This window comes from Eumetopias jubatus, unplaced genomic scaffold (genome assembly GCF_037043125.1).
Source record: "Eumetopias jubatus isolate StellerSeaLion01/CBP00866 unplaced genomic scaffold, mEumJub1_p1.0 scaffold_2, whole genome shotgun sequence".
NCBI lineage: Eukaryota > Metazoa > Chordata > Mammalia > Carnivora > Otariidae > Eumetopias > Eumetopias jubatus.
Genome location: NW_028274808.1, coordinates 49146558 through 49173848, shown reverse-complemented (window position 1 = coordinate 49173848; position 27291 = coordinate 49146558). Strand labels below are relative to the sequence as shown.

The 27291-nt window shown below is 50.6% G+C and overlaps 1 protein-coding gene across 4 annotated transcripts in view; it reads right to left on the bottom strand.

The window, feature by feature from the left end:
- Window positions 1-27291, bottom strand: part of PTK2B (protein tyrosine kinase 2 beta) — a 126613-nt gene that overhangs the window by 5163 nt on the left and 94159 nt on the right. For 3 of the 4 annotated variants that reach the window (XR_003610982.2, XM_028114260.2, XM_028114258.2), the window contains exons 4-27: window positions 26675-26762; window positions 25410-25489; window positions 21004-21066; window positions 20736-20790; window positions 20170-20310; window positions 19693-19767; window positions 18975-19076; window positions 18135-18252; window positions 17544-17583; window positions 17045-17091; window positions 16280-16330; window positions 15705-15802; window positions 14616-14700; window positions 14265-14365; window positions 13908-14023; window positions 12155-12255; window positions 11869-11958; window positions 10752-10956; window positions 7999-8107; window positions 6668-6733; window positions 5269-5394; window positions 845-1003; window positions 591-626; window positions 191-215 (exon numbers count right to left, since the gene is read on the bottom strand). Coding sequence is in view for 3 of the 4 variants with exons in the window: in XM_028114260.2 (XP_027970061.1) it covers window positions 191-215; window positions 591-626; window positions 845-1003; window positions 5269-5394; window positions 6668-6733; window positions 7999-8107; window positions 10752-10956; window positions 11869-11958; window positions 12155-12255; window positions 13908-14023; window positions 14265-14365; window positions 14616-14700; window positions 15705-15802; window positions 16280-16330; window positions 17045-17091; window positions 17544-17583; window positions 18135-18252; window positions 18975-19076; window positions 19693-19767; window positions 20170-20310; window positions 20736-20790; window positions 21004-21066; window positions 25410-25489; window positions 26675-26762 (2177 nt within the window). In the remaining variant the exon portion in view is untranslated. The remainder of the gene's footprint in view (window positions 1-190; window positions 216-590; window positions 627-844; window positions 1004-5268; window positions 5395-6667; window positions 6734-7998; window positions 8108-10751; window positions 10957-11868; window positions 11959-12154; window positions 12256-13907; window positions 14024-14264; window positions 14366-14615; window positions 14701-15704; window positions 15803-16279; window positions 16331-17044; window positions 17092-17543; window positions 17584-18134; window positions 18253-18974; window positions 19077-19692; window positions 19768-20169; window positions 20311-20735; window positions 20791-21003; window positions 21067-25409; window positions 25490-26674; window positions 26763-27291) is intronic. The other variant, XM_028114259.2, reaches the window with a different exon arrangement.

Sequence of the window (27291 nt, the reverse complement as noted above, 5' to 3'; positions counted from 1 at the left end):
GTGGTAGATGGAGGAGAGGGTAGGTATCAGTTCCCAAACGGATACGACACGCTCCGAATTGAAACAGGCAGAGTTTCTGAAAACGGCAACAGACTCTGCGGCCTCTGTGGTGGGCAACGAGCATGAGCAAGCGCTCCCCACGCAAGGTCAAGCGGAAGCTGCCGCCCAAAGGAAGGGCACGAACACTTACTGTAGCCGGCCTCCTTCTCTGGGGTCTGGAAGGGAGGAAAGAGAACACGTCACCAGCGCGGTTCTGGGCACACCCCGCTCCCCACCTTGACCTGTTCCCTGCTGTGCACACGGAGGTCAGAGGTGCAGGGGGCCGCCGGGGAGCTCCCGTCTCAGAGCCCGAGGGCCCGGCGGCAGAGGCGGGGGATGCGCTACGGGTATAGATCCAGCGGGAGCCAAGGTACCACAAGCGGAGCTTCAGAGTTTCGTGATGATCAAGGTGAAGGGAGGAGTCGAGCTCCCAGAGGGAGAGGCAGAAAGGGAAGGAATGGGCAGGCAGGGGGCCTGGCGCTGGGGTCCCGCTGTCTCCAACGCCTTCCCAGGCCTTGAATTTAAGACAGAGATCTCTCCCGGTGACTTACCAGCGGGGACTTGTCGTTCATGTACACCATGGGGTCCTGCAGAGGAGGAAATGGAAGCAAACGACTTAGGATTCTAGAACCGAAAACCCTAAGGACGCATGGAGAGCATTCCTCCTGGTCAGCTGGTGACGCACGAGGACCCAAGTGGACACGGTGGCGTGGATATCTCTCCCATTCAAGCACTTTTATCACTGTGTTCAGCAGCCCTGCAGAGAGTGGGGTCCCCTCCCACCCACGGCTCAGAGGCTGCTCACCAAGGATTTCTCCTCCTGCCTCAGCCACTGGTAATCTTCCACCATCTGCTTCTGCTGCTTGTCCAGGATCTGTCGCATCTTGAGCCTCTCGGCCTCCCAGAGTTGCTGGGCCTCTTCTCGGCTGCTGGGTCGGATGAAGTCCTCCTCCTGAGAGGACAGCTGGGAGAGAGGAGAGGACACGATGAGTCCAGCGCCCAGACCCAGGCAGGGCAATCCTCCGAAGAGCCTGTGGGAGCCACAGAACTTGACCTCGCCTGCTGCTTTGTTTCTTGCAAGGTTTGTTCTTAAATCCTTAGCCATGGATGCAGACAGTTATTGGCTATGTTGCAGTGTCATGTCAAACCCGAGAGCGCAGCACTGAACATGCATCGTATTTGAACAATTACAGGATCTGCTCGTACAATTTCATTTTCAAATTACTGCCCTAATAGTATTTTCTCAGTTGGCATTTGTCATGGTTGTGGTCATGTCATACATTTAAAAATGCAAAGCCAGCCCTCTGGAAAGCCTTGGGTGCTTATCGCCACCACCGGAACACTGTGGCAGGGGGCCTGGGAGCTTTGAGGAGCGTGGTGCCGCCTCTAGGCTCACGGTGTGCAGTCCTGCAAAGCTGACCATGGAGGGATGCAGGCTGAGGGAAGGAGCGACAGTATGCACCCATGTGATTGTGCCTTTTTATGAAAACATACTCTTTATTAAGCTAGTAGTAGCTTGGGTTATCGAACCAAAGGCTAAAAGAAATGCATGAGCTAAGAGAAAAGTGAAGAACAAAATTTAAAGCAATATGGATCTATACATATGCAGTACATGCTTGCTCTCCCTAGCTTTATTAATCTAACCCTCCTTTTAACTCATTTGAAGGGCTCTGGAACTATAGTTTCACTTGGGAGTTCTTAAACAGAAGGTGTTACATGTTTTCTTACTCCTTCCTTCCCCTCAGTCTTCCCCAGGGTTCATTTATATCAGTATCTTCTCGTCCCTTCAAACTCTGGCTTTTTTCTGCTGCACACAATCACCTTGGCCTCCCGAACTCATGTGTGCTATTGTCATTCTTTTGACTGCAGAAAGCCCAGGGTGACCTTTGTCAGGAGCAGGACACTTCTGTGACATCCAGACCAGCAGCCTCTTCAGATTCTTGCTTTTAAAGTGGCCATTTTACATACAAGTCACTAGCATAGAATGCTAAAAATTATTCTCTATCTACTTTAGCAAGCCATAATCACTGCCAAGCCTCTAAAAAAGATTTTCCCCACCAAACCCTTTAAAACACACTTGAATATAACCACACAGTTTCAGATTAGTTATATTGGTGTTTTTCCTAGTGCTCACTGAGTTTCAATCACGGCTCTTGATTTCTAACAATACTTCCCGCCTGACACCCCCCGCAAGTTAGATTTCTTGCTGAAATATTCTTTGTTACTCTATTCAACACCTACTTATTAAGGAGCTACTACGTGGCAGGCATAGGGCTGGGTGCTGGGAGGGCAGTGATGATAAAATATGCAATGTCCCTGTTCTCATAGAGTGAAGTAAGCAACAGTTAGACCAGGTTTCTCAACCTCAGCACCATGAATTTGTGGGGTGAGGATCATTCTTTATTGGGGGAGATCTCCTGTAAATTGGAGGATGCTCAGCAGCAAGTCCATAAAATAGATGCTTTTAGCATCTCCCCAGTTGTAACAAAATGCCTCCTGACATCTCCAAATGTCCTCTCGGAGGCAAGACCATCTCAGCTGAAGGCTACCGAGTTAGACCTTACTTTAAGAAAATAAATTTCAGGTCATAAGAGTATTTTACAATCACAGAATTGATAAAATAAGATTTTTTTCCCAGATACTGATGCTCCAAAATGAGGGTATTTGAAGGCTATAAATATCTGCAGTTAAATGTCAATACCTACAAACACAATGGTATGGCTACCCCAGGCTATTGACAAATAGTGACACACAGGAACAAAGTGTCAAATATTCTGAATATTGAATCTCTAGGTGAGATTAGACTAGTCTAGACTAGACTAGACTGAGAAAGACTAAATACTGGTAGAGGAAGTTAGTAGACTCAAGAAAACACTGTATAGTTTTGTAAGTGTTAAAGGAAAATTCCCACTACTCAACTGTCTAGGTGTCCCAGGCCCGACCACCATCTCACCAAATATTTTAACATGTATTGGAAAATGTTCCTATGTCTTACAATTTCATAATAAAACCCAAGGAGAAAATAAGATTTTAAAAAATTGATCACTTTAGGGCTTACTTGTCTGCAAGGTACCTCAGATATTCTTATCAGGCAATAGCATCTTAGATTGCTGGTCACTTTTAAAAGGAATCAGGCTCTCGTGGTGTCTTAAAATGACTCTCGCAAGCTGTAACTCCTTCCAAATTTGACTACCCCCTCCCATCTTGCCAGCTTTATTTCCACCTCCAAATGCATCCTCCTGTGTTCTAGCCAAACAGGTCCTGCACTTGCCCTGTGGCTTCCCATTACTCAGTCTTGGATCCTACCTATGCATCTGCCTCTTTTATCTCCCATACCCCAGTTTCTTCCTGTCCAAATTTTCCCCATCCTTCAAGGCCCAGCTGAAAAAAAAGAAAGAGCTGTTCTTTTCTCTAAACTCCTAGTGCACCTTTCCATTATCTCTGTGTGCCACTCACAGCTTTATGGCTTGCATTACAGGTAAGTGTGCATCTGCCATATTCCTTCTGGCTGCCTGAAGCTCACCGAAAGCAGAACGCCCTTGTTCTCCCTTCAGCACCTAGGACAGTGCCTGGCAAAGCGTTCCTGCACAAGGTAGTTCATTGAATTTTATTATAATTTTAAACCTCAATTGCGAGGTCTTCAAGAGGGAGATTGCTGCCATCCTGACTCTTGTGTGGAATGCCAGATTCCCAGATGAGTCAGGCAAGAGAGTCAGTCAGTAGAAAAATTGTTTTTGTGGGGAAACCATCTCTGATTTTTGTTAAATGCTTTCAGATGCTTTGCAGGAAGCCTATTATACCTTTCCAGCATTCTCCCTAAAAGAGGTTTTCTCAGTCTTTCTGATGTATATCATAAAATGGATTTTATATTTTTTACTTTTTTTTGTTTACTTAAAGAAACATCTATTATATTCTTTTACATAGACCTTCCTTATGACAAGTACTTCTAAACCCCTAACACAAAAAGTCTTTTCTTCCCTGCTGCACAGTATGTCTTTATGGAACTGAACAAAGTCTTATGGTGAAGGGGGATTAGACAAAGGCAGTGCCACCCCGGAAATGTGCAAAATAGCTTTTTTCTAAAAGGACACATTTTAAAGCAAAACTCAATTACGAATAGAGTCAAGGACAGGAAGGTGGAGGAACTGAGCGTTGCCTAAATTATAGTTCATACTTAAAAATGCAGTTTTATTATTGTTAAGTATGTGTTAAGATATAAATTGGTTAAATTAATTTAAAAGAGGAAAATGAGCTAGGTCAGGGGAAAATTTAGTCCACAATAGATCTTACTGCCTAGAATTCTAAGTTACCTTATGCATTTCAAAATTTTGCTAAATTAAAAATAATGGTACAGAATATACCAACATAACTTTCCTATGTTTTTCAAATCTGTTGTAATAAACATGGAGTTTTTCCAAAAACTTTTAGAGTCATGTATCCTGAGCCTGAAATATCATGCATGTATACAGAGTTAGAACTAAAATAATGCCTTTTGTTTGTTTTGTCACATACCAAGACTCAGTTTAGTAAAGTATATCAAATATTCATGCCAGATGATCACACCTCCATTGAAGGAGAAGATGGGTGCTGAGAAGTTACAAGTGCATATCTCTTTTACAAGCAAAGCTGCTTCCCCCGCCCCCACAAAACTTGACAATTAGAAGCTAGTCCATGAAGTACTCAGGGCCCCATTGGCGGTTACACAAAAGACGTGACTGGGAAGGGTGGCTTAGCCCCACACTAACCCCCAAGCTCCTTCCTGTACAACATCAACTTTGACAAAAGCAGCAGGAGTATAGCCACAAGGAAACTTTTCCTTTGACTGAGGAGAGATTTAGCAACTGAAGCAACCAGGCAGGAAGGGCAGAACTGGGCAGAGCCTCCAGGATCTTTTATTCTCTGGCACCATCAAGCTTGGTCACCCTCTGCCCACAAGCCACCACACTATCCCCCCTGCCCCCAGGGCTCAGGAAACATAGCACCAAAGTATGGACAGGGGCAGGTCGAGGTCCAGCTGTGTCCTTGGGAGTAGAGCCTGACTTGGCCCCCAGCTTCCAATGTGTTTGCAAAAGCGAGGAAGTTACAGAGCCCCTTGATGGACTGACGGGTGCATTAAGGCATGGAGGGCCCCTCCTGAGCTGGAGGATGTGGGGTTCCTGGTGTCCCAGACACCTCCCTCTAGCAGCTTTCTGAGTTCGGGCTAGGACCCAGCATGCAGAGCCCTCTTACCCGCATGCTGTGGCGCTTGAAGACATTGTGCCGGTGGAGAGGTGGGGTGTGCAGTGAGTTTACAGGAGATGGATACTCCATAGGGCTGGTGAGCGTAGGTGAGCTGGCACACAGACCCTCAGGGACCTATTCAGGAGAAGTAAAGAAGCACCAGCACAGGGACAACACAAGAAGGTGGACAATTAGCTGCTACAAATGTGAGCACAAAGAAGCAATAATGGGCACCACAGGAGACATCGGACTTGCTCTTCAGGAGCTAAGAATGTGGTGTGGGCATTTCGTTGGTCTTGTTTGGGAGACATGGCAGGGCGACACACACGGCTCTTGGCTGGGAGTCAGCGCAGCCCCTGTGGCCTCATTCATCTGACAGCCAACCACATGATGCTCTGCGTACAATGGGGTCCACATTATGTTACTGACCTACTGAGTCCATGTCTCCTCCTTCAGGACTCTTCAGAAAGGAGTTCTGTTTCATAAACATGTCGCAAACTCGCAGGTATGATTAGCCCACAGAAATATGTATGTGTGTTTGTATTTAATCACTATTTTAAACATCACAAAAAGGTATGATTCTTTTTAGGAATATTGCTTCTATCTTCTGCATCAAGGTTTTCTTCTTCACACAACAAGGATTTAGCTGTTAGTTCTTGGTTAGCCTTGTTTTGGTACCAGAGTGTTTCCTTGAGAAATATATGACCATGGGACACCACCTTTCTGTAAGGAGCACTAGATAAACAGACATTGTTTCTATTGGTTGAGATGCTCCACTGCTGAACAGTGACTCCGAGCTGAGGGATGTAAGAGAAGAAAAGAGATGGGCCTTGGCTCCCTGTGACTGAGATGCAGGACACAGACACAAGACAGAGACATTCTCAGACAGGGATCGACATCTTGGGAAGATCCCATGGTTGGTAATGATGGAGGCATGAGGAAAGCTCCAATGGAACCTTGCTCTCAGCTTCTGGCCACCTGGGTTCTGCCTAAGGTCTCCATGGGGAGCCCCAGGGAGCAACTCCATCCTCTGGGAGCATCAACTATCCCCAACTGCCTGAAATTCCTTCTCAGAAAGCTCTGCTCTGGGTAGGGGGCCAGGAAGGCCTTGGGCATAGAGAAGTAGCTATAGGCAGGCACACAGAGCAACAAGCACTATGGACAGATGGACTGAGCTTAAGGCAAGTCTTAGCTGAGGAGAGCCTGGTGGAATTGCATTTTGATTCTTTTGATCTCTGGGCACTCTGAGTTCAAATTTTCTTGTGGGTACCAAAGAATAGTCAATGCAGGCCAACTCCATAACCCAAGCAGGTAATTGCTAGTCCTCCAAGGCACGAGAATGGAATTTCAGAAAGGTTCGAGTTGAGGAATGGCCCCAAATTTCCCAGCCCTCTGGTTACATGTTTACCTGGAACTGCAGCTTGGGAGCCAGAAGGTTGGTTTGTGGAGGGGGTCTATACTTGGGCCGGCTGGGCTGGAGAGAAAACACAGAGATGAGTCAGTCCATGCCTCTCTCCTTGAGTGAGCATAGCTCACCAAGGGGAATATTGGGCTGGACACAGGTCAGGCTTATTCAGAATAAAGGAGAGATGAGGGGCAAAGTTATCATTAAAATCATTTGCATTCACTTACTGAGCACCCATTATGTGCTGAGTGATGAGAAGGTACAAAGAAGCCAGTCTCTCTGCCCTCCTGGGGGACATCACTAATTGAAGGGTTTACTGATCTCTGGTGTGTAACCTCTTTAGATATGGGAACACCTGTCAAATCAGCTGTCAAAAGCCACATGCTTCCAGAGGTAACGAGTTACCGAGGGCTCAGGCACGTGCAGAGGCTTCATGGAGGAGATGAAAACTGCCTGAGGGAAGGATCAGGGCATGCCAGGCAAGGGGGGACAGTGAGAAAAGGCCTTGGACCAGATAGGCCTTTGTTATGGACTGTTGGTGCCCCCCCGCCCCCACAGATTCATATGTTGAAGCCCCGGCCCTTAGCGTGATGGCATATGGATGTAGGACCTTTGCCAGATAATTCGGGTTAGATGAGGTCATGAGGCTGGGGCCCTCATGATGGGATTAGTGTCCTTATAAGAAGAGACACCAGAGCTCTTGCTCTCTCTGTTGTGCTAAGACACAGTGGGAAGGTGGCCATCTGCAAGCAAAGAAGAGAGTCCTCACCAGACAGTGAATCTGCCAGCACCTTGATCTTGGACTTCCTAGCCTCCACACTCAGTCTATGGTATTTTGTTATGGCAGTCTGAGCTGACTAATATGGATATGGTCCCTCAAAACCCACCCACATAATGGCATGGTAGCAGGGCACTGGATTCTGAGTCCAGAGATGCCATGGAGGGTGTGGACATGGAGGCTGGACATAAGGGACCCAGGGACACTCCCCATTCATATGCCCTCAGGGACATCTAATTTGCCCCTAAAAAATACCAGAGACAAAAGTGCTCCAGCCCCTCAAGGGAAGAGTGTCCAGGGTGATTCCCTGCCTGAGATTCCCTCTGAGGGGTGTGCTCCCCTGGGGCCTCAGATCACACCTGCCAGGGCACCCATGTGATGGGGGCTAAATTTAGTGCTGGCGGACAGTTGGGTTGAGGGCCAAGAGGCCCACAGGAGCACATCCTGCCTATGCTGGAGGAAGAGGGAGGAGTTACACAGTCAGGCCAGGAGTGGGCTAGATGGAGACCCAGCTCTGCTTGATTCACAGGACCCATGAGACCAGGGTTTGGTTTACCTTGGGTGGGGGTTCCTGGTAGGCTGTGGGCTCCAAGATTTTGGGAGGTCGGTAGCGAGCATTCCTCTCCTGCTCTATAGCGATGTCTTTCTCCATCTGATAAATGTCACTGCCAAGGAGTCAGGTCCGATGAAGAAAGAGGAACAAAGTTAAAGATGCTCCTGGGGCCTCTTTTCTGCAGTCCTTCCTCTGAAGCCTGGAGAGGCCCAAAGAAGGACCTCTGGGTCCCATTTCTGTCTCCTCAGAAGAGTGGCTGGGGAGACCCCTCTGAGAAGGCTGGAAGATGGACCCTGAGGCTGCTTCCCCAACAGTGAAGTTGGGAGGATCACAGGAACGGATCCATGGTGGGAAAAGCCCTTGGAGAGCCAGTCCTACGGGGCAGTATAAGTGTGTCTCCGCCCACCTCACCATGCATCTTGCCTTCCTGTGCTTGCTACTGGCACCAACCCCCTATGCAGATTTCTGATATCCCAGCCAACTTCATGACCAAGGCCTGTGTTCTGCATCTCCTATTTTTCATTAAGCCACCCACCAACACATTCCTGGTGTATACTAATGAGAAATGGCTGTGGATTCAACTCCTGGGTTAGCTATGTGCATGCTTCTTGCCCTTCTTACTCAATCCACTGTTTCCCAACTTGGGAATCACAGATCCTAGAGGACTCTGGAATGGTCACAGGGGGTCCCTGAATTCACATGTTCATTGTCTGTATTCATTGTATTCGCATGTATTCATTGTCTGTAGACCAAGTATTATGTGCTACCAGATACATAATATTTGTATTGTATTTTCAAGTGTACATGAATTATACTGTACATTATATAAAAAATTCATTAGATAGCATAGTACATTTTGCCAATCAATAAATTCTGAAAATGTAACTATTGTTACAGGGAGGAATTTTCAGAATTTGACATTAAAAGGGCCCCGCTTATGCCCACAAGATCAGGAAATTTTCATCTAATCCTTTCTTAACTCTCATGGAGGACTGCCAGGCTGTAGCTTGAGGGGCGTATCCCGGGCTCCTTGGGGTCTTTGGATATCCTTCCAGTTCCACAGAAAGCCTGCTCCTAACTCCATCCATGGTGGGGGCTGGCCTGGGTCCTCTAATGGGGTATCCTTCTCAGCCCACAGAGAAGCACCTGTCACAACTCCACAGGGTTCTTAAGCCCCCAGAATGAATTAAGATCTCCCCTCTTACCCTCATCACCTCAGAGCTTTGGTCCTTTCAAATTACATCTTTCAAATACTTTTCCTGGAACTCTTTTGCTTCTCAAATTTCCCATATGAAGGACCAAAAGATGAGACTAGAATTAATCAGGGGTGTCAACAAAGGGATAGACAGGAACAGAGATGTCTTTTAAGCTGGAGGCCTTGCAGACTGTGTTGGAACCCCTGGCCCCACAAGCAAACTCAGTGTCATTCCCACTGCCCCAGTGTGGGCAGCCCCAGCTTGCCCGTTGGGGTACCTCCCTGCAAAGCAGTTTCCAGGGGCACCTTTCTTTCTCTAAAAAATGCCAACACATTGACTGCAGTGCTTAAAGTCAGTTGTTTTCAACATTAATTAAGCACTAGATTCCCTAACGCAGGGGTCAGCACACTGTTGCCCACAGGCCAAATCCAGCCCTCTGCCTATTTTTATATGGCTCCAAACTAAGAATATTTTTTACATTTTTAATGACTGAAGAAAATAAAGAGAAGAAACTTCATGACATGTGAACATTATATAAAATTCAAATTTCTGTTCCCCCATATAGTCTTCCTGAAACCCAGCTACCCACATTGATTTTTTACGTATTTTCTATGGCTGCTTTTGAGCTATTATGGCAGAGCTGAGTCGTTTTAACAGAGGCCATATACGGCTTGCAAAGCCCAAAATGTTTACTGTCCGGCCTGTTACATAAAGTTTGCTGATCCCTGCCCTAAAGGAGGCCAAAAAAAAGTCAGACCACCCAAGGAGAAGCTGTTGGCACGCAAGCCACCCAGGGAACAGGGGGACAATCTAAAATGTGATCTGACAGCACCCTTCACCAGGAGAGAATAATGGCTCTTGGATGAAACATCAGATGTTCAGGCTGCCAATGCTCCATTCAGAAGGGAGAGGCTACCCCCCGGGTCGCTGTCTTAATGGTCAAAAATCAATCACTCCCTTCCCCACTATCTGGGAGGAACAATCAAAGGCACAGAGGCTCAAGGGTGTTGCTGGAAATGCAGGTCTCATGCCCGAGCTGGGCCTCCTGTAAAGAGAAATCTCTGCAAAGAGCCTAGGCACATCAGTGAAAGTCTGGTTTAGACTTTGTGCTCAAACCTGCAAAATATTTTTTGGAACGCATACTAGGAGCAACATCTCGTGCTCGGGGTTGACAGATACCAAGATGGTGAGGCTTACGCAGGCTCACTCTCTGTGAGTTCCTGTCTGACAGTGAACTCGGTTTCAGTCCCCTGTCCTCTGACTGAGCTGCTGAGCCTCTGTGACATGTAGGGCACTGTGCTTCTGCTGGGAGGACCAGCCAATTCCGCCTGGACACATGGCTCCGTGTTGGTCAGAGGGGAGGTCCTGGTGCAAGTCCCAACCCCACCCGTCACGGCCACAGCTCTGAGCCTGAATTCTCTCATCCTTAAGGTGGTCATGGCCAACTGCATCTTGTTTCGGGAAGTACGTTCGTTTTAAGCCCCTAAGAGCAGCTGGAGAGTAGACTTGCTGTCTGGGGTCCCTGCACCTGCAGCCCCCCCACCCCTGCTCCATGGTCACCTGAGGTTGCACACGAGCTCGGTGAAGCGGGGCCGCTCACTGGGGTCGTAGTCCCAGCAGCGAGTCATGAGGGTATAGAGGACAGGTGGGCAGAGGTCGGGCTTGGGCAGCCGGTCCCCTTTCTCGAGCACCCCGATGACGTCCTTGTTCTCCAGCCAGAAGAAGGGCTGCTTGCCAAAGCTCAGGATCTCCCACATGCAGACAGCTGAAGGCAGGTAGAGAGGGCTCAGGGCCTGCACTGGGGAGGACGCATGCCCAGAGAGGCCAGTCCACCTTCCTCAGGAAAAACTGTGGGACCTTCTGAGTTCACCAGCCTCCCCCTCTAGCATCCCTGAGGGCTTGCCCAGTGTGGTGGTCCACTGAGGGACCAATCACCTGCATCTGCAAGTGAACTAAGGCTCCCTCCCTAGAGCCCTTCCACATGGAGTTATTAGATTTTGTGGGACAAGGAAGAGGGGCCAGTCAAAGGGCATGTTGTTGGGACCACCAGTGCCTTCCCTTAAGAGGGAGTGCAGACTATTGGAAAGCTGGGGTTTGAAGCCTAGCACCAACACTTGCTGCCAACACAAGCCCCTGGCCTGCTTGAGCCTCAGTTTCCTTATCTGAAAAATGGGAATAATAATAATGAGCTTTTATTGGGCTGGCCATGGAGAACTGAGAGGGATAATCTGCGTGGCTGTGTGCTCTGTAAGGGGCTGTCCATCTATCACCTGGTCTCGTTCTCACCTCTCCCTATACCTCCTTCTCAGAACAAACTTCAGAGTTTGATCCCCTCTAGGGGGGGGACTTCTCAGAACAAACTTCAGAGTTTGATCCCCTCTAGGGGGGGGACTGGCCCCCCATCCCTGGGACTGGTTGGTGGAGGGCATGCTCCCCTCAGGAGCCCTTTCCAGGAAGATTAACCAATACTGCCCAGGCAGGCCTTTAGCCCATATCATCCCCAACCCACCATGGCCCCCCCCCCCATTTCTGGGACTTCTCAGTGGCCACAGCAAAACAGAACCCTTGCAATCCAGGGATGGGGGGGCCAGACCTCTGCCCCCTGGACCCCCTCTTAGCCTGGTCGTGGAGGGGAGAATCAGAACCCTTTCCCATGCTCTTCTGAAACTCCACTGACCAAACATCCAGACGTCACTGGCTGTTGTAAAGCGGCGGAAGTTGATGGACTCAGGGGACATCCACTTGATGGGGAGACGGGTCACAGAGGCTTGGGGTGGGCAAAGAGATTTACAGGGGTTATTTTGTGAAGAAAGATCCAGAGAAATCCAGAATTACAGCCTGTTCTCCAGAGACCCTTGGCCTGGGCTTTGACCAACTGTAGCCTTTTTTTCTTTCTTTTTTTGGGGTGGGGTGGGGCTGCAGCGACCCCTCCAGGGACAAGTCCGGGGCCAAACATCCCTCACCTTTGTAATACTCCTCATCCTCAATGTACCGGGAAAGGCCAAAGTCCCCCAGCTTCACACACTCAGTGGAGGCCACCAGGACGTTTCGGACAGCGATGTCCCTGGGAGAGAGATGTGGAGGTTCAGAATGTTTCATTCTGACAGACCGATGGACAGAGAGGTAAAGGAGGAGAGTGCCGGCCAGGGCCCCAGGAGGCTGGGCTGGCCATCCAGGTCCCCCCCCACACGAGGCCCTCGGCCACCTCCTTCTACCTCCCCGAGGAGCTTTATCTCCCATTACCCCTCCTCACGTGGCTCCAGTGTGAAGCCAACTTCAGGTTCCCAGGACTTGCTCCGCACACTTGCCCTGAAGGCTATATCCTCCCCTCTGCCAGGGATGCTGTCACTCTGCTGATTCTTCAAGGGAGAGCCCTAGCAACTTTCCTGGTCACTATTCTCCCCTGCTTCTGCAACTCCACTGGACTGTAGGCTTCTGTCGTGGCTAAGAGCAACAGCTCCCAGATACCCTCTAAGGAGCACTAGCATGGTCAGGACCACCCAAATTCTGTACATACCCTGCCTTGTGACAGAGAGACCCTCAGATGCCCCCCACCAGCCCCGGCACAGAGGAGGAGACGGGGGTGGGGGGCACAGAGAGCCGAAGGAGCTTGCCCAGTAGGTTCTCTGGGCGGGGAAAGGGGTCAGCCCAGGCGGCCTAACTCCAGAGCTGAGCTCTCACCCCTCTCTGGGAAGCACCCACTGACTCAGTGTACCTCATGTTCCTGGCATCGTTTCTAACCCAGGGTCGTCCGCTCGCTTCTCACAGGCAGGCTCCGTTCCCTGTCATTTGTCTTTATAACTGAAAAGCTGACTTCAAAGCAGGACAGCTTCACCCAAACAAGGGAAACAGATCTATTATCCCACAACCTTCCCCTCATGACTATTTACATCTCAAATTTTACCCTCATGCTAGAAGGTAAGCTCCACAGGGAAAGGGAGTTTGGGTCTGTTTTGACTACAACTTTATCCCAGAGCCGAGGACAGCACTTGGAGACACAGGGTGGAAGTTCCAGAGGTGTTGAATGAGTGAATGGAACGAATGAATGAATGTTTATATCCCCACACATTGCTTTGCATAGTATCACCCACAAGACCACATACCCCACGTCCATGGTGTTGGATTGAAGAATTCATCTGCTCACCCCAATATTCTGGGAGCACCCCCTTTGTTTCCTCCAGGGGATCACATCCCTTGTGGCTGGAACCTCCTTTCAGGGACTGGGAACAAAGCCAGGTGGAGAAGGGGCCCACCCCCCAGCCAGAGGGAGGAGAGGACTTGGCAGCTGGGTTGCTGAGGACTGGGGTCGGGGGCGGGCAGCTGCTCAGGCTGGGAAGGGCCCAGACCCCAGGATCTTCCTGGTGCTGCCCCAGTCCCATCCCCCTGCCTGGGCCGCATGCCACCAAATGGGTGAGCCAGCTCCGTGCAAGTGGGGGAGCAACTTCCTAGACCCCACCGGGAAACGGGCTAGACTGCGCTGAGCTACAATCAGATGCTCCGCACTTTAGATTTAGTCTTAATAACGATGCCATGAGGCACGTATGGCGATTCCACCTTTCAGATGAGGCAATGGGTTCCTAGCAGGTGCTCGACTCGTCACATGAGGCAGGACTAATGCTGGGGTCTCAGTACTCGTCTGTGTGACTCCAAAGCCCTGAATGACCCCCAACCCCTCCACGGTCAGGTCGAGGAGCCCAGCTTCCTCCCCAGCCCCACCTATGGACACAGTTGATGCTCTCCAGGTAGGCCATGGCCTTGCAAATCTGCAGCGAGTACAGGACAAGAGTGAGCACCTTCAAGGAGTTCTTGTTTCTCTCCAGGTAGTGGCCCAGCTGTAGGAAGAGGTAAGATGCCATCAGGACCCCAGCACAGACGCCGCGGGCAGCCACCAAGCCCTGCCCCGGCAAACCCAGGTTGGCAAGATGTTCCGGAAATTTCCCCTACCCACAATCTCTGGGTTGTCTGGGCTGAATACAGACGGCAGGAAGCTGGGAGTGAAGGGCCCGTGCTCTAAATGCATCCCACCCGGAGGCCCGGCTCAACAGGGTTCCACCCCTCCCATCCCCAGCTCACCTCACCGTAGGGATACAATTCCATGATGATCCAGGTGGGCTCCTCTTCAATGATACCGATCAATTTCACGATATGTGGGTGGTCGAGATTCTTCATGATCACTGAAGTTGGGGGCAGGAGGGATGGGCCAGAGTGGCCCTAAGTTCCAATACGGGGAAACGGGCTGGGCTGTCCCAACTGGGAGAAACGGGGGGGGGGAACCCCTCCTCCCGACGGAGGCCCCTGCACTGTTCGAACCCTCCCCATCCCCGGTTCCAGGCCCCTCCCCCATCTTGGACATCCAGGGCCATGTCATCCCAGGGGGCCTCTTCCCACTCACGGGGGCTGTGGCGCTTCCCAGGGAACATGTACCTGCTTCACTCAGGAACTTCTCCTTGTTGTCCAGAGTGCAGTCCTTCTTACAGGTCTTTACGGCGACATTGATTTTCTCCCCTTTCTGCAACGAAAGTCTGTTCAGAGCCCCTTGGGCCAGCCCAGGACTCAGAAGAAAGTGTCCCCTCCCTGGCATCGCCATGGCCATCCCACAGGCTTGGCTGACAGCTGAGGGAAGACAGGCAACATCTGGGCCTCCCGGTCTCTGCCAGGCACCTTCCTCCCTTACCTCCTTCTTCCCCCCACTCTCCTCCACTCCTCTCCAAGTCCTGACTTCACTGCCTTTTATTTTTTTAAGATTTATTTATTTATTTGAGAGAGAGAGAGTGCATGAGCAGGAGGGGCAGAGGGAGAGGGAGAGAGAATCTCAAGCAGACTCCCTGCTGAGTGCGGAGCCCGACGTGGGGCTCGATCCCACGATCTTCAGATCAGGACCTGAGGCGAAACCAAGAGTCGGACACTTAACCGACTGTGTCACCCAGGCGCCCCCTGACTTCATTGCTTCTTGATGAGGGCATGTCAGGACTAGAAAGGACCTTTGAGACTAAAGCCTCTGGCCGTCCAGATCAGGACACTGAGGCTCAGGGCCAATGCTCTGCCCTTTGTTCGTGGGTGTGTGTGGAGTGCATGCAAAGCCATCTGACGCAGTGTTCCAGTCTCTTTCTCTCTTTTTATTGTTGGCTTTTGCATTTTTGCTGCTTCTTTTCCTTGGCTCTACCCTTTCTGCACGGTCCCACCCCACTGGGGCCTCAAAACTAGCCCCTGCCTCAGATCCTGCTCTTCCTCTTCCCAGAGCTATGTTTTCTCACACTTCCCCATGTTCTTGCCCGTCAAGATTCAGCCAACTCTTCCCCAGGTCCTGCCTCCATTTTACTCCCCGGGCTTGCCATCCTTCTGGGAAATGACCCTTGCTTCCATCACTCCCTGGGTATTTCATAAATACTGCAAATGCCAAGTGGAGGAAGAGCCACATATCATGGTGGCCGCTCCAACCCCAGAATATATGAACTCCCCCTTCGTTCTATGGAAAGGTGGGAGAGGAGTGTCCGCGAAGAGTCTGGAACTCACGTGATTTGTGTAGACACCTTCATAGACCTCCCCAAAAAAGCCTTCACCAAGAATCCGATTCAGGACCACATCTTCCCGTGTGACGCCATACCGCGGCCCTGGGCAGGTGGAAAGAGCAGATAGTCTCACTATCCACTGGTGCCCCTGGGAATCTGAGTACTTGTAGGCCCCAACGCCAGGCTCTGCTCCCCTCCTGCCCAGGCATCACCAAACCCCTCAACAACATCTCAGCTAAGATGCAGGAGTTGGCCTGGAAAAGGGGTTCTAGAAGGTTCCATCATCTCAGACTTGGAGAAAAACCACCACCCTGTTCCCTCTGAAGGCCAGGTCGCATATTCACACTCATGGGATCCCCACACACATCACAGGCACACACAAGGTCAATAGTGTGGGCATAAGAGAATGATCTCAGCTTTCAAATCAAAGGTGTTTCACTTCGGTTTGTCCCTGTCTGCGGCACACATGGGAGGGGACGAAGGAAGGAAATAAAGTCCCCCCGGGGTGTCACAGGTGTCCCCACAATGTCACTTCATAGGGCCCTGGCTCTGGCCATTGTGGTGGGGCCAGAGATCTACCTCCGGGCCTTCGCAGGGTCTCATCGGGAATCTCAGCATAGATGTCTGATTCTGGAATGATAGAAAGAGAACATCCTATGGGTAAGACGCCCTCAGCGGGCACCACCGGGAACTGGGCATGGGGCTCCCACATGCAGGCCAGCAAAACCAAGGCTGACATCCCGGGGAGGCGAGTGATGGAGGGAAGGGGAGCCAGGCAAGAACTGGGGCTCCTGTCGCACGTTTTGGCATGGCCACAGAGCCTAGGGCACCTTGACTTGAATCCCTGCTCACTACTGCCTGGTTGCATCATTTAGGGCAAGCTACTCTCCCTCAATCTCAGTTTTTCTTTCTGTGAAATGAATGTTTCCAGGGAATGTCATAAAGATCAAATAAAATAATACCTATGATAGATTTAACGCTGCTGGGGACTGAATGTTTGTCTCTCCCCAAAATTCATATGTTGAGATCCCGACACCCCAGTGTGAAGGTATTTGGAGGCGGGGCCTTTGGGGGGCAGTGATTAAGCTTAGGGGAGGTCAGGAGTATGGCGCTCCCCGGCTGTGGTGTTTGTTATGGCGGCCCAAGCTTAGACAAACATGGCGCCCTGTATTAACTGGTGAATACATGTTAGCTATTAGGATTCATGATGCTTTAAGCTGTCACTGAGAAGTCAGAGGGGAAGTGTGCTTTTCTGCAACTTTGAGGGAATCCATGGCAATGCACAAGAGCAGGCAGAAGAGAGGCTCTGGACACAGGCAGAGGACTGCAGATGGGCAGGCTCACCTATGCTGCAGCTGTCTGAGAGGTGGGGCCGCTGTGCCTCCAGGCTGCTGTAGGAGGAGAAGAGAGGGCAGGAGCCCAGTGAACTCAGAGCCTGGCAACACGGCCCGGGGCAGCCTCGGCCCACCCTCTCCCGGCCGCCCCTCCTGGAGGCCAGCTGCCCCTGTCCCCCTGCCTGCCTGGCGGAGGAGCACCCTGTCCTGGCGACACCAGCCTGGGAGCATGGCCCCCGCTGCCGGGGGGCAGGAAAGAGGGGACAGCGCCATTCTCCGTACGATGAGGCCAGAGGGCATTAGGACACGGGACTACCCTTGCAGGGACTGATGGGGTGAAATTTACTGGTGAGAAATTGCCACTTAGGAAATGCTGGGGTTCCTGTGTTCTCCCCTGGGGCCTGGAAACCAGAAACCATGGCGGTGGGGGCTCCCTATTTGTTCTGCCTCCTCCCAGGAAGACACAGGCTGAGTGTAGACCTTGTTCCCTGTCTTCCCGTTGTACTCACAGCATGGGGATCTGGGGCAGGCTGTTCCGCTTCTCACCATCTGGGGAGAGGGCAGAAAGGGGGAGCTGAAGCCAGGAACACAGGGTCCTGGATGGATGGCTGACCTCACTGCTCCCCTATGAACCAACACAAGGGGGATCCCTTCCCACCATTCTGTATCCTCCGAAAGTCGGAGTGGAAGCTGGCCTGAAATAGAGTCCTCTTAGTAGAAGAAATTCTCGAGTTTCTTTCTGCCACCACCCACATGTTCCAACCCGGACCCCTGCTTCCTGATCCCATCCCCAAATAGACACATGTTCACAGGAGGGACCAATCATGTTCTAACACTAGCTTTGCTCTTCCTGGGGCTACAAACACCTCCGCTCCAGAAGCCAGCCCCCAAACTGCCTTTGGCCGGGGCCTGCAGCTAAGGACCCAGGATGGGTCCACAAGGAGCATCCTTGTGATGGAAGGACTCGGCAAGCACCTGGTCCCACTTCCCGAGGCTCTTCGTTCACATCTTGGTCAGTGGTTTCACTTCTCCTGCTCTGCCTCTGGGGGCTTGTGCCACATCTGCTCATTGGGCCAGTCTGCCTTTAAATGGAAACTCACCTTTTTTGGGATGAATGATGAGAGAGCCTTTGTGCTCCCCCTGCAGCCGGCAGTAACCGTCCACCAGGTCAGCCATGTTCTCGGCCTCTGCCAGAGAGGAGGTTTTGATGGACAAGGTCTGCAGAGAAGAGACCAGCCAAGGATGAGACCCAAAATCCTTGGCTAGAGTCTGCCCCACAGGACTGGAGAAGAAACTGCATACTCCGAAGGAGGAGACGACACCACCCATCTCCGGCCTGGAATCCATCAGCACCTGTCCTGGGGCTCGGCTTGCATTCCCCCATGGCCACCAGGGGGCGCACTCGTCATCCCTCCCCACTGGTGACCCTAAACCCTAGGAAGGCCAGTTCCAGTTAGGACTTATTTTGGTCTCTGAGTGCATAGCACAATGCCTTGTACCTAGTAGGTGCTCCATAGGTAAGAGCAGAAACTAGGAGAAGAAGGAGTGGGCAGGCACAGACAGATGAAATGGGAGATAGACAATCAGTTTGCAGTCTGAGTTCTCTCTGATTCTTCCACCCACAAAAAGCCCAGGTCCCCGGAAGTCCTGTTACTGAGTCATCATTCACTTGTTCAAAGTTAGACCTCTCATATGTACCTTAATTTCTGGTCACTTCACCCACTTTAAAAACTCCCCCAACTTATTTCTTAACATTTTTAAACAGCTTTGCTTCCTGATACATTTCCCTTAAAATTTTTTTGTCAACCCGGTACCTTGTCTGAGAAATAGGTGCAGTTTTCTTAGCAAGATCCCAGAAGCCAGGCTGACCTACACAAGGAATCCCACCCTGCGGTTGCATGCCCTTGTTTCAGAGCTGCCAGGGGCCCAGAGATGCTCACCTGGGGGGCGCCTTCGATGCCCAACTGCAGTACCGCCTGGCCCTCCTCCAGGGGGAGGCACCTGATGGACTTGATCTGCTTGAATTCGGCCAGGCAGGTGGGCTGTAAGAAAGGAGGGACCCTTCAGACCATCCCACTCGTCGGGCCATGAAGATTGGTCAGTCTGGGGGGAGGGGTTGTAAGGAAGCACTGAGAGCCTCCCTGTGGGATGAAGAGAAAATCGAAGACAATGAAGACTGAAAGGATCATCTGGTCTAAGCTCCTCACTTTGCAGAAGAGAAGATGGGTCTAGAGAGCCGGGACTGGCCCAAAGTCATATGCCACATTGGTGATAGAGCCAGGACTGGATCCCGCCCCCCCCCCCCCCGCCCCCCGCTCCCCCAGGTCTTTTGACTTCCAGGGGAATGATTGTCCCATGTTGCCATTTCCACAGCAACTGTTTTATCTAAGCCAGAGGAACAGTGATGGTGCCCTTCTGTCTTCTCTTCCCCCCAAACCACCCCTGCCGCCCAGCCTCTGCGCAGGGGATAGCACAGAGAGGGAAAGAGCCATCTGCCCCATGTTCCAAACACTCTCTCTACGGCTATTCCTATCAAGGACCTCTCTGATCTCAGCCAGGGGAAGGAACAACTGAAAAGCCGGACAAGGTAGGCGGCAGCAGAGAGGGGAAGGCCACTTAGCCTGGGGCCAGGTGCAGCCTGCCCTTCTCTCTCTCTACCTTTGCATCCTGACTGGTCAGCTGGCGGATGCCCTTAGGGCCAATGACTAGGTCCACAGTGATGTTCCATCCTTGCTGGAATGAAAGGAAGAGAGGACTATTGCTTCAGTTCTGTTTCCCTCCTACTTCAGAAATTTGAGAAGAAGCTCACTAAGTTAGACCGAGGCCACTGTCTCCTGGGCCCTCCAGCTCCTTCAGTCTTCCAACCCTGCCAGACAGATTACTCTCCTCCCAACACCCTGCTGCTCTGCCCACCTCCAAGATCTGTAGCCAAGATCAGTTCCCTTCCTCAGGCAAGGGAACTTGGCTGCGTTTGACAGTACGTTGGTGAGGCCCGGCTGCCCAAGGGTCTTGGCTTATGTGGGTTGCCACAAGCAAGCACACCCCTTCTTGGTCCCCCATGTTGGCCTCATGGGTCTGTTCCCCGAGAGGCCTGGAATTCAGGTCAGGGAGAGAATAAAAAGGACGTGGCATTACAATGAGTTCACAGCGATAGGTCTCCTGGTCGATGTTGGCAAAGCCCGCGAGGGTGTTGAAGAACTTCATGACACACTCCTCCTCCTTGAGCGAGGCGTACTGCTGGAATGTCTGCTGGATCATCTTCCGGAACTGCTTGGGCTGGGGTGGGGGGCATGGTCAGTGATGAGCGGGCCCTGCTCCTCCAAGCTCTGGCTCCTTCCCTGATTTCACCAAAAGCCTCTCTGCTGCTGGAGGATGGTTCCCAGGCCTTTGCCACGAGAGCAGCAGTGAGCTGTTACCTAAAGCACACACCTGCTGTCTCAAGGGAGGATCACCATAGCCCTGGCAGGGAAGCATGGGAAGTAGCATCCCTAGGCCAAGAAGCTAATTGGCCTCTGATGTGGAAATGGAGCCAGGTTTCCTAACTGCCAGCCACAGAAAGGGCTCACTAGATGCTTTTAGTGGTCCTATGCCCACAGATACCCTGGCTTTCCCAAGTACCCCCAGCCCAATGCCATTAGCTCCAGTCTTGGAAGCCAACACAAAGGGGGTCTCTCTGGCCCCTTGCCCAGTGGTTTCCTCACCTTTAAGTTCTCCTGCATCTGCTTTGGGAAAAACAGGTCCAGCCCCACTTCCTTCCTGAAAGAAGAGGGGGGAAAAGTGACATCTGACTCCCCCTTACCCCCAATCCAGGACTTCAGGCCAATCAGGAAGAGGCAAGATGGCTTGAGGACCAGGGGGATGGGTCCTGCCTGGCTCTGGTCTGGGGATGAACAAGGTAGGGAGTGAATAGGAAAAGCAGGGCAGCAAGGAAGGAAGGCAGGAGAGGCGAGGGCCAGTGTCAAAACTTACTCCAGGAGCTCGAAGTTGGACTTTTTGTCAAGTGCATTGTGGGGCATGTCTTTGAAGAACCGCCTGGAGAAAGAGAGAAGTCATGGACAGGTTGATGGTTGGAGAACAAGGCCATTAGACTGGGGTACCTAATGCCACACATTGGTCTAGAAGCTCCCTTTCTCCTTCCAAATGTAGTCACCAATGGAAAGGAGAACATTACGATTACGAGAGTAAAAAAAAAAAAAAAAAAAAAATATATATATATATATATATATATATACACTCCTGTGCTTTGGGAGGCCCAGCTCTGGCCCAGTTTTGGGGCAGAGGAGGAAGATGGCAGTTCTATCTGTGACCTCTAAAAACAAATGACCCAAGGCAGCCAATAATGATCGTTGGAAGGCCTAGCATTCAGTGGCTCGAGTATATGGCCCTCTAATGGCCCAATTCAGTGGTTCTCAACCAGGGGCAATTTTACACCTCCCTCTCCAGCCTGGAAAATTTGGCAATGTCTGGAAATCTTTGGTTGTCACATCTGGTTAGGAGAAGGGTGGTCCCACCAGCATCTAGTGTGTAGAGGCCAGGGATGCTGTTAAATATTCTACAATTCACAGGATGGCCCCCCAACCAAAGAATTATCCAGCCCCAAATGTCCCTATTGCTGAGATGGAGAAACCCTGCAAGCTTGATCCAAGGAGAGAACTCAGGGATCTGGGAAGAATGCTCTTCCTTGACCCATTTCTCTCTACTGGGTGTCTGACAGAATGGGATAGCAGATCCTGGAGGAGCAGGCCAGCTGATTAAAGCAGGCCCAAACTCTGGAAACCAAACAATAGGTCAGTAGGAATGATATTCGCCTGTAGGACATGAGGAGCCTATCCAGGGTTCTCCCCTGGATGGACGGTCATTCTCCTCCTACTTCTACCTGAAAATGTTTATGGTTAAGATCCCAAATTTCCACACAGCCCCTCATGGAGGCTTTAGAAAGTTTTCTGAACCAGTGTTACCCGCTTGCCCCCCAGGTTCACAGAAAACCTCAGAGCATGCCTGTGCAGTGTTGGTCATAGACAGCATGGCCTCCAGCCATTCCTGCTGGCTCGAGGGAGCTGCAAAATGTACTCCTAGGTAACTAAACAAATTGGCTTGCTGTACGCACTTACTTAATTCTAACAGAATAAGTGTTGGCAAATGCCCATCAGAGAAGAGGGTTTTAGATCTTTCAGGGTTATCCATTCATTCAAATACATACTGCACTCTCAGTCTGTGCCAGGCAATGAGATGCCAATGCCGACTTTTAGGATTTGATAGGATTTCACAATCTAGTGCATGGGAGCCAATCAGGGCCTGGTGGAGTGAAGCATGAGTACAGCAGATCTACGTAGGGTAGGGGAGGTGGGGTGGGCATGAGGAAGGGGAGCCTTCAAGATGCTAAGACCCTGGAGCCGGCTCAGTGGGAAGAACCTATGGCCACCATATTGCTTGTGATGGACACTTCACAGGCATGCTCTGAGGTTTTCTATGAGTGTAGAGTGCGAGCAGACAATGCTGGCTCAGAAAACTTTCTAAAGCTGCAGAATAAAATGAGCTCACCAGGTTGAAAAGGGAACGAGAAGAGTATGACACACAGCAGGGTCTGCTTCCCAGCAACCAACCCCCCCCCCCCAGTGACAGCGGTCTCCTTACGTCACTCCTGGCTTAAGGCAATTGAATGAATGAATGAGCTTTGAGACTAGGGATGGATGAAAGAGTTCCAAGGATGGGGATATTTAAATAAGTCTTAGTAAAAAAAAAAAAAAAATTGGGGTTGGCTAAATGGAAAGGGAAACAAATTTTCAAATGAACACTGAGGAATTAAAGTACGTGAAAATAACAGCAATGTTAGACTGTTGGAGGAGATGGTATGTAAAAATGTTTTCTTAGAAAAGGGAAGCTCAGGGGCGCTTGGGTGGTGCAGACAGTTGAGCATCTGGCTCAGGTTGTGATCTCAGGGTCGTGGGATCAAGCCCTCTGTCGGGCTCCATGCTCAGTGCAGAGTCGGCTTAAAAATTCTCTTTCCCATTCCTGCCTCTCCACCCTCTCTCTCTCTCTCTCTCTCTCTCTCTCCCTCTCTCTGGAATAAATAAATAAATCTTTAAAAAAAAAAGGTGGGGGGAAGCTCAGGGAGTACACCTAGGTCATTTCCATCTCCTGAAATCCAGCCCACTCCCTCTATCATTGGCTGCCCTTGAAGATCAGTTACAGTGTTACTTTTGATAAAGTTACCCAATCACTCAATGTGTCATGATCTGTGTGTTTCTAACGTTTGGAGCAGTGGAACATCTTTGGGACGTCTGGGAGAACCAGTCACCATCATTTATCGGATGTACCAGTTTGCCCAGAGACTGGGCTTCACAGTCTTCTGTACCTCAGCTATTGTCAGTGGACACCCGATGATCCCCAACCTGCCCGAATGCCCTTACTGAATGAGGCTGCACCTGCTAGGAGAGTCCCCTGGAGTCTGACTGGCTCTACGAAGCCCAGGTCTGCCATTCTGACTGGCTAACACTAGGTGGAAAGCAGGGCACGGGCAGGCGTAGGCCCAAGACTGATGCCCAGGTAAAACCAGCAGAAGGTAAAGAAGCATCTATGCAAAATCCAGTTGGCTGTGTTTGTAGTCTAAAAAGTAACAGAAATATTAACTCATTACCAACATTTATAAATTAACTATGAGACAAAATGCCTTCTGAAGCAAGCTGAATGCTCTTTCTCTAATCTTTACTTATTATCAGTTACTACTCAACTACTCTTGGGGTACACATTCACTCCGAGTTTTTAGGTCAGACTGTTCTGGGACTCTACTGGGAGTGGGCAGTGGTCTTGGGTGCCTCAGGTGAAAGGGGGGGCTACTTGGTTCTTCACACTGGGAAGGTAGCATGTGGCCCATGAATTTCACATTTTAACTTAGAGGGGGGCATATAGATAAAATATTTGGCATTTACAGAGCACTTCCAAGAAATCAATAAAAAATTAATTAGGTATGATTCCAACTCTATGACGTTCTGAAAAAGGCAAATTATGGCAATAGTAAAAACGTGAGTGGTTGCCAGGAATTGGGAGAGGGAGGGATGAATAGGTGGGGCCCAGAGGATTTTAGAGCAGTGAAGCTATTCCACATGATGCCGTAATGGTGGCGGGGGGGGGGTGGTGGATAAAGGACAACATACCCTTTCCAAACTCCATAGAATGCACAAGATCAAGAATGAATCCCAATGTAAACTATGGACTTTGGGTAATAATCATGTGTCAATGTAGGTTCATCGATTACAAATATACCACGCTGGTGGGGAATGTTTATAGCGGGGAGACCATGTGTGTGTGTGGGCAGGCAGCGTATGGGCAAGTTCTGTACCTTCCTCTCAACTTTGCTTCGAATTTAAAACTGTTCTTAAAAAAAGGTCTATTAAAAATAAATAAATAATAAATAAGGGTAAAGAGAAAAAAGTCATACAAACAATAAATAATTACTGAATATTCTGTCCCTACATTAACTCACTAATTCCTTATAACAATCCTATAGGGTCACTACTATTATCATCATTCCCATTTTACAGATGAAAGAACGGATGGATATGACCAATGGTGAAACTGAATGGTCTGCTCTGGTCAAGAGAGTGCTAGGCACAGCTTTAACCACGCCACGCTCCTCGGCCCCGAATGCTTCCACAGCCAAGAATAAAGACTATTTCTTAGTCTGTCACTCAAAGTCTTCCATAATCAGGTCTGACTGACCTCCTCCGTTCATCTCCCACTACCTTCTAGTCTGTTCTCTTCTTTCCACTGATCCCTGGACCAGGAGTGCACTCTCTCCCACCCCCGATTTCCCCCATTGTCTCTGGATGGGATGTATCCTCCTTCCTCGAAAGTTCAGATCCCCTCTTCCTGATCCCTGAGGCAGGATTAAGGGCTTCCGTATGTGTGTATGTTTGGCACATGTTTCATTCTGCCTTATATTATAAGCAACCGTGGACACACCTGTCACCTCCCAGACCAGACCCGGAAGTTTGAGGGCATCTCTGCATGACTTACTAATTCTATACATATTTCTCGGTGCCTACTGCAGCTGAGGACATAGCAGTGAATGACACAGATGGAAACCCAACCTTCGAACATCTCCCAGGACCTTGCCTGGTGCTCAAAGACACATTTACTGAATCACTCGAATGGCAGATAGATGGAAGAAGTAGGCAGCCTGGAGGGAAAAGCAGCGGCAGCCAAAGGAAGCGGGGGGGCACTGACCCGAGATGGGGCTGGCGAGCACCTTACCCTGTCAGCCACCATTTGTCACCCACCCCCCCCCCCATGTACCCACTCTTGTTTCCCACCCTGGAGGCAAGACAGAGCTGGCCAAGAACTCCAGTCCCTGGAGGGTCCTTGAGGCCACATACCTGAGCTCCAGACAGCCTAGCTGCAGGGCCATGCCCTCACTGACCTTGCTGGCGTAGCGTTGCATATAGTCATTCCGGAGCTGGTGAGGAGAAAGGCCAAGGTTGAGTCACACACTCCTTCCCTGTTTCCCTGAACAGAGGCCCCAGGAGATGGCAGGTGCTTTGAATACAATCCTGCAGCCCCAAGCCGTCTCTCTCTCTCTCTCTCTCTCTCTCACCCCACCAGGCACAAATGTGTAGCCTCTGCCTCGCTCCAGAACCCTCTAGACTCATGCCTCCATAGGCCGAGGCCCTCAGATTTTTGGAAGCGCTTCCAGACACCGAGGCTTATGAGGCTGGAGTTCAGATTCTCCTCTCCACTCTTCACTTTAGAGATAAAGAACCTAGAATTTGGGCATGAGCCAATCATTTATTCAAAGTCTTGTTGGTAAGTAGTGACAGATGTCATCCACTCTACATTCAGAGTCTCGCTTTGTGTCCAGCAAATCAGGAGGGAGATACAGTTGGGAGCAGGGACCAGACAGACAACAGGGGCAGCAGGCTCACACATCCTCAGCACCCACTGTGCCCCGTCCCGGGCCAGGCACACTACCTGCCTTATTATAGCCAGTGGTGTGTCACAGCAGCTCTGAACAGCTCATGAAAGCCAGGTATTAAAGCTTCTGAAGTTTTGCAAGCTGTATGATATCATACTGGTAGCTTGAAAAATGCCATGGTGGGGGAATATTTACACCATGGAAATTGGCACGTGCTGTACCTCAGAGATTCTTTTCTTCAGAGAGCTGGTTCACCAGCCCCTGCTAATGATACCATTTGGTCCTCACCACAACCCTATAAAGTAAATATGATTATTATTGCCTCCATCTTCTAGGAAAGGAAACAGCTTCAGGCAGGTAAGTTAAGCCCTTAGAAGATCCTGGGTTAGGAGGTGGCCGAGCTGGGCTGGAAGCCAGGTATGTGAGAGTCTGTGTGCTAAGACTACCACTTCTCTTTGGACCTGCTGTGTCTGCTCACCACCAGGTCTCCTGGGCCGTAAATGGCCACCAGCAAAGTCCAAAAGGAGCTGTGCACATGGGGCGGGGTGAGCCAGCACTCAATGAGCCGTGAGAGAACCAGGAGTGGAACCGTTGACCGGGGACCAAGGCATGTATATCCCCAAAGTAAGTTTCCGAGACTGGGATCTCCAAAATCTGGGCTTCGTCATTCTATCTCCCCAGGTAAGGGTGAGTAATAGGACCCTGGTGACAGGAAGATAAAATACTTACCTGTTGGTAAAAATAAAGTAGCGTTGTCCTGTCTTCTTTTAGGCTTTCCATGAAGTCCTCTGGCAAGTAGCGGATTTGAAGGTCGTACCTGGGACAGGAAGTTCAGACTCTCTGGTTGACACAGGGAAGCTGGTCATGTAAGGGTCTGCCCATGAGGCCGATGGCCACCCATTCAGGGCTTGCTTCTTCTTTCCCTCCTCTGTGGTCGGGCGGAGGACCGTGGAGGACCGTGGAGGACCGTGGAGGACCATGGAGGCCAGCAGGTGGTAGTCAGCGCTAGTCCTGACTCTCCAACTCTTCCCCCTCATGGCAATTGTTCTCCTTAGGTTTGCAGATCACCACGTGACCTGGTTCTCTATCCTCCCTGCCCTACTGTTCCTCCTTCTCCATAGTACCAGGAGCATCCTGCCTAGGGATGTTCCTGATATCTGCCCCGGGGAGGGGGATGTGCTATGAGCCCATGTTAGGCTTTGGCCAACACATGCACTGGATGCTGCAAGAGGACTAGGCTTAAAATGCCACCCAGATTTTCTAGGAGGTTCTCAGAAGTTGGGAAGTGCTCCGAGGAAGGACTTCCCACAGCCTCCCCATTCCATACTCATCTCCCCCCATTCGAG